Source organism: Chinchilla lanigera, unplaced genomic scaffold, assembly GCF_000276665.1.
Source record: "Chinchilla lanigera isolate Chin_1 unplaced genomic scaffold, ChiLan1.0 scaffold00104, whole genome shotgun sequence".
NCBI classification, from domain to species: Eukaryota; Metazoa; Chordata; class Mammalia; order Rodentia; family Chinchillidae; genus Chinchilla; species Chinchilla lanigera.
Window position 1 is genome coordinate 4,431,415 of NW_004955505.1, and position 6,221 is coordinate 4,437,635.

Genomic DNA, 6,221 nt, shown 5'->3' on the forward strand with positions numbered 1-6,221 from the left:
AGTCAGAGGGAAGTTAACAGTCTGGGTGAAGAAACTGCTGTTTCACTTAGAGTTTGAGGATTTCTTTCAAACGTTCGTGATTGAGTTTGGGAGTGTGGGGTCAGGTCAGGAGGTTGCGTTAAAGGTCCCCTTTGGACAGCTCTGTGTGTGTGTGTTCGTGTGTTCGTTCTTTCAGTTGTCCGTAGACGTTATTCGCTCCTGTAGGAGGGGAGCTTGGGAGCCATTGCTTGATTAGCAGTCCTTCCTGTGTGGAAAATCGAATTTCTGGAACCGTCCCCTGTGTTGTAGATTTTTGCCGACGTACAGACTATGCGTGTTGGCCAGTGCTTGCCGCTAATTACCTTGAAAGCAGTGGAACGGAAACGCAGTGTCCGAAGAACCGTTAGTTTTTGAGCTCACTTCCGTGGAATTGTAGGAAAAGTGGGTCTAGACTTTCTATGGAAGTTGAAGCCTGGCAGTGCCCCCCTAGTTTACTTCTACACTTTATTTCCCCCCCTGTGCTTCAGCGTCATCTGTTTCAATGGTGCGCCTCTCCTCACCCCCTTTTGGTTACCAGTCACCTTCAGGCCGGTCAGAGGAGGGAAGAGTGGGGAACATGAAGTCAGCCAAGCCCCAGGTGAACCACAGTCAGCATGGGGAAAGCCAGCGGGCCCTGAGCCCCCTGCAGTCTGCTCTCGGTTCTGCTGCATCTCCAACCCAGGCCTATGAGACCTACATCGACAACGGGCTCATATGCCTTAAACACAAAATTAGAAACATCGAGAAAAAGAAGGTAACTTTTCCTCCCAGCCCCGTACCTGCATGTCCTTAAAGAAGGAGCGGATGATTTCTTTGTGAGGGTCATAGGTCTTCATTCTTAAAGCTTTAACTAAACCTAGGATGTAGGTGCCCGAGAACCATGAAAGCGGGCTATCCATGTAGTGCTAACATTTTGTTTCGTTTGTCAACTCAGCTGAGTGACAGCATTCTTCCTAGTAAAACCGGTATGTGTGCTGCTGTTGAAGTGCTTGAAAAGCTAGATGTTTTAGGACAGATGAATTCCTTGAGTATTGTATTAATGTTTCTTTTTGTAGATGAGTAATATAGGCTGACTTTTAAGCTTGTTTTCCCTGTGACTTTCTGCAGCAGCTGATGTTGCAGTGGAGCTGCTGCAGTCGTTGGAAGCTTTAACTTGGTAGGCCAGTAAATGTTTCAGCATTTTCACCTTGCGAGGTCTTGGCCTAAGATTGGTAGGTGAAAGTACCGTAGACAGCCTTATGAGGACACTCAGGGCTTACTATCAGCGAATGTTACAGTAAATGCTGATGTAAAGACCCAGATAACTGCTCATTTCCTGAGTCATGTGGCCTGTGAAATGCACCTACCTGTGCCTTACTTTGTTGTGTCATGATTCTCTTCTGCTTTGGACAGGTAGGGCTGAGCAGTTAACTGTCTAGACCAAGACCTAGTTAAACTTTAGGAGAGGTGCCAATCTTTCCTTGTCCCTTTGTTTTTTAAAAAAATGGGTACATTTTAGATATACATAATGGTAACCATTCATCATAGGGACAGGAAAGTTGCTTTTAATGGAGAAGTGTAAGAATGTCTTTAAGTATCTGATTGACTCCCCCTCCCCCTTCTAAAGCCAGGAAGGAAATGAAGAGGGGCCCGTTGCTAGTAGCTTCTCTGGGCCTCATCATTTGTCCTCTGAAAGCACACTGTGCCATGGGTCACAGTGTGGTAAGGGGAGTGTGCCTGGGTCAGCACAAATGCCCCCCTGCTAAGAGAGCTTGTCTGACCCGGTCTATGAATAGAGGTTCACGAATGGCTTCGCTTAGGTGGAGAAACCGCTGTCTAGCTTAACTGTAGTATCTCTTTAAATACCCTGATAGTACCAGTGAGTGTTTTTGTTTCAACTTCTGGGAAAGCATTTTAAGGCTAAAGCCAATATGGGAGGAGCCTGAAAAATGTTTGTAGACCAGTGTAGTGGGTTTGTGTCATTTTTTATGGAGCTGTTGAGTGCAATTTCTTTCTTTTTTTTTTTTTTGGTTTTCTTCCGGTACCAGGAATCAAACTCATGACCTTGCGCTTGCCAGACAGGCGCTGTGCTGCTGAGCTAAATCCCCAGCCCCTCCACACTGAGTATTTTCATATTCTAACAATAGTGGATCAGTGTGTGTCCTTTTAAGTCCTTCCCCCTTTGTTTTGGTACTAGCAGTTGAACTCAGGACCTTATGCTTGCCAAGCAGGTGCTGTGCCACTGAGCTAAATATCCGCCCCCTTCACCCTTATGAAACCTACATCAGAGAAATCCATACACGCTGACAGACACTCTCTTGGTGCCCAATTTTGGAAAACTTGTCTAAGTTTAATGTTGTTAAATAGTATGAAGAGCTTATGTTCTTTTTTTTTGTTTTTCTTTTTTGTCTTTTTGAGACAGGATCTCACTGTGTAGTTCATGCTGGCCTTGAACTCACTTTGTAGCCCAGGCTGGCCCCAAATGCACAATGATCCTCCTGCCTCAGTGTCCTGAGTGCTGGGATTATGGGCGTGAGCCACTATGCCCGGCTAGAGTTTATATTCTTGACAGTTCTGCTCTGGGTCCCCTGCTACCCCTAACTGGACTAGCTGTTTTTGGTTTGTTTTGAGATGGTCTTGCTATATAATCTAGGCTGGCCTCAAAAACACTATCTTCTCACTTCAGCCTTCCTGGTGGCTGTTTGAATTTTTTTGCGGAGGGAGACAGGGTCTTTCCATGTAGTTCAGGCTGGCCTCAAACTTGGTTCGTCCTGCTTCAGCCTCCCAAGTGCTGGGATTATATGCATGGGCCACCAAGCCCAGCTATTGTTTGAATACTTCTTTTTTTTTTTTTTTTTTGTCTTTTTGAGACAGGGTCTCACTATGCAGTTCAGGCTGGCCATGAGCTCACTTTGTAGCCCAGGCTGGTCTTGAACTCGCAAAGATCCTCCTGCCTCAGCCTCCCAAGTGCTGGGATTACAGGTGTGCGCCACCACACCCGGCTAATGTTTGAATACTTCTTATTGTTATACTGGGACATCAGCCCTCCAGGGATTCTGTTAGCCAAAAAGTTATTCTTGTGAGCCTCTTTGTTCAGAGCTGTTCCTAAGTGGTGAAAACTCAGCCACTGGACACATTTCTGTATCTGTAAAATGAGAGACTATGTTCTGTAAATCACAATAATCCAACTACCTCAGAGTTGTAAGAATAAATGAAAGGAATGTGCAGCCTCTGCTGCACTGCTCTGTCACCACCCACACCGACTGGTACTGTCACTCCTGTGTATATGGATACAGGGTTACCCTGTAACTTGTCCCTTGGGACCTGCTGCGAGCTGGGTGAGATAGTTGAAGGACCAGCATTGGAGCAGCCTAGCCTTGGTGCCTTGCACTTGGAGATTACAGTCTGCACCTGGAGCTCATGCAGTGGTGACAAACTCCTGGAGCCCAGTGTCAGCCTGGTCATGGTTCTGTTGCCGCACTTGCTGCCTCGGGAGCAAAGTAGGTCTGCTCAGAAAGGCCGGTGCCCACACCAGGCGCAGAGCAGGCTGACCTTAGTCTGAGTGTTTTCTCTTTGAGTAGAACATGTTACAGTTGCTGCCTGCCTATATGTGTAATAAAGTGTTATCCTTGCATATTGATGGCTTTCAGATCTGTTTGCAGAGGGAACAATGTTTGATATTTAGTTTATTTGCTTCAGAATTTTATATTAGACTATAGTAGATACAAGTTTCTGTTTTGTAGCTCAAACTGGAAGATTACAGGGATCGCCTGAAAAATGGAGAGCAGCTTAATCCAGATCAGCTGGTAAGTGGCTTATGGTCTTTGTCAGACTGACTTCTTTCCTTAGTAGCGTTCTACTGGGGTACAGTGAGAGCGGGTCTCAAAGGATTAGAATCCAGTAGTCTGTTCACTCCTGTAGGTTTGGATTTATTTCTGTGGCACTGGCAAATGGTATGGATGAGGGTATAGATTAAGTAGGAGTGAAAATACAGACTGAATTAGCATAGAGGTTAAGTTGCTGGGGTGGATGGAAGAGGAAGAGGTTTGAGGGAATAGTCTAAACCTGACATCTTTCTGCTCTGAAACGTAGAGGTATTTACTGTAGTCTTCTCAGTTTCTCCAGCTGCTTCCTTTTAATCTTTCTTTCTTTCATACTGGGGATTGAATCCAGGGCCTTTGGACTGAAATCCCCCCCTTTTTAAAATTTGAGGTCTGGGGAAATAGCTCAGTGGCACAGTGCCTGCCTGGCACGTGCAAGGTCCTGAATTCGATTCCTGGTACCCCCCCCAAAAAAAAATTTGAGATAGGCTCTCACTAAATTGCCCACACCAGGCTTGAACATGTGATCCTTCTGCTTCAGCCTTCCGTGTGCCACGACAGCTGGCTCTTAATTTCTTCTGTGGTTTTCCACTAGTTTTTTATCCTAGATTGTCCTGCCTTGGTCTTAAAAAATTAATCTTACTGTAAGTGTTAGACCATTTATTTACATCGTTTAACTTGCCCATGGTATGCTTGCTGGTGGCAACTTTAATTCGCGAGATTTTGAGACATGGCATGAGAGTCAATGTTTCATTGATGTTTGCTGTTTGATTCTCTTCCTGCCTCAGCCTCCCACAAACTGTGGTTTTGTTTGTCTCCCTTACAATGTAAATGTTATGAGAATAGGGATTTTGTTTATCACTGCTGTTTTCTTCGTGGTTAGAGTAATATATAGCATATTGGTAGGCATATAAAATGTTTGTTATGGATTTACTATATGTAAATGATTGAGTTAGTTGGTCTTTAGATGTGACTGACTATATAGTTCGTGGTACTTTTGAGAACTACATCCCTTCATACAAACAGTATAGATTTAAAATAGAAAAAATTTTAAAAGCTAAGTCAGTAAAAAACAAAATATGTCAGCTGGTCCTTCAGAGAACTATTGGCAGTAGTATTTAATTAAAAAGTTCTGAGTTCTTAGGAGCAGTGAGGAGAACAGTGTTTATCAGAGGCCAGGAAGGAGGAGGATGAAGGGAAGAGAGGTGTAATTCTACAGCACAGTAGGTTGACAGCAGTTAATTGTATATTTCACAACAGCTACCGGCAGTAGAGACGATTTTGACTGTTGTGATGCAAGGAAATAATGAATGTTTGAGGTATGCATGTGTCATTTACCCTGATGTGACCATGACAGATTGTGTGCATGTACTAAAATACCCCTCTGAACCTTGTACTCTGTAGAATTTTCTGTCAGTAAAAAAGCTCTGAGTTTACTTTTTAAAGTTGGTAATAATACTTTGCCAGGCATGGTCATGGTGGTGCACACCTGTAATCCCAGCACTTGGGAGGCTGAGGCAGGAGGAGCACCACAATTTTGAGCCAGTTTGCACTGTGTAGAGAGACCCTGTCTCAAAAAAAAAGTTGGTAATAATTTACATAGTTCAGACTCAGGAAATATTTAAAAAGATGTAGTTTTTTTTTATTCTTGTCCTTTTGTTCAGTCTCATTGTACTATACATGGGGTGATCAAAATATACTATAAATGTTTAAATAAAATTTTATTACAGTTAGCTGGGTATGGGGGCACATGCCTGTAATCCCAGCACTCAGGAGGCTAAGGCAGGAGGATCACTGTGAGTTTGAGGCTAACCTGAACTATGTAGTGAGACCATGTCTCAAAAAACAAAACAAAACAAAAATTTATTTCATTACATTATCACTATCAGAATACTTCCCCCTGCTCCAAACACTTACTTCATTGTTCTTGCCACTTTCTGAAGTAGTTCTGAGAACTCTTTTGTGCATGTCCTTGAGATATGATCGAAATTATGGTGAAGCCTGCTGCCGAGTGCCATCCAGCTGAAAAGCATGCTCATACACATGTTGCAGTGTGTCTTTCTCACTTTATTCACCAGATCTGGTACCAGGTGACTTCTGGCTCTTTGTCAAAGTTGTCTTCTTTTTTCTTTTTTTTTGTGGGGGGAGGGGCACTGGGAATCATACTCAGCCTGGCGTTTGTCAGGCACGTGCTGTGCAGCTGAGCTACATTCGTAGCCCATAGTCAAAATTTTAGACCACGAAACATTTTGAATTGATTGAGGACTTTGAGGCAGCCACAACAGTACAATTAAAGACACTTGTGAAAGGACTTCCAGAATTGCTTCAGAAAGTGGCAAGAAGAATGAGATATACGTGCAAAGAGAGGTGGAGAGGATTAATGGCAATGTGTATTCTACTGTA

At 43.7% G+C, this 6,221-nt stretch overlaps 1 protein-coding gene across 1 annotated transcript in view; it reads left to right on the forward strand.

The window, feature by feature from the left end:
- Nucleotides 1-506: 506 nt before the first annotated feature.
- Nucleotides 507-6,221, forward strand: part of Caprin2 (caprin family member 2) — a gene marked incomplete at its 5' end in the record, with an annotated part of 45,514 nt that continues 39,799 nt past the window's right edge. Inside the window, 2 exon segments of the mRNA XM_013505958.1 lie at nt 507-772; nt 3,741-3,803. Coding sequence (XP_013361412.1) covers nt 521-772; nt 3,741-3,803 — 315 coding nt within the window.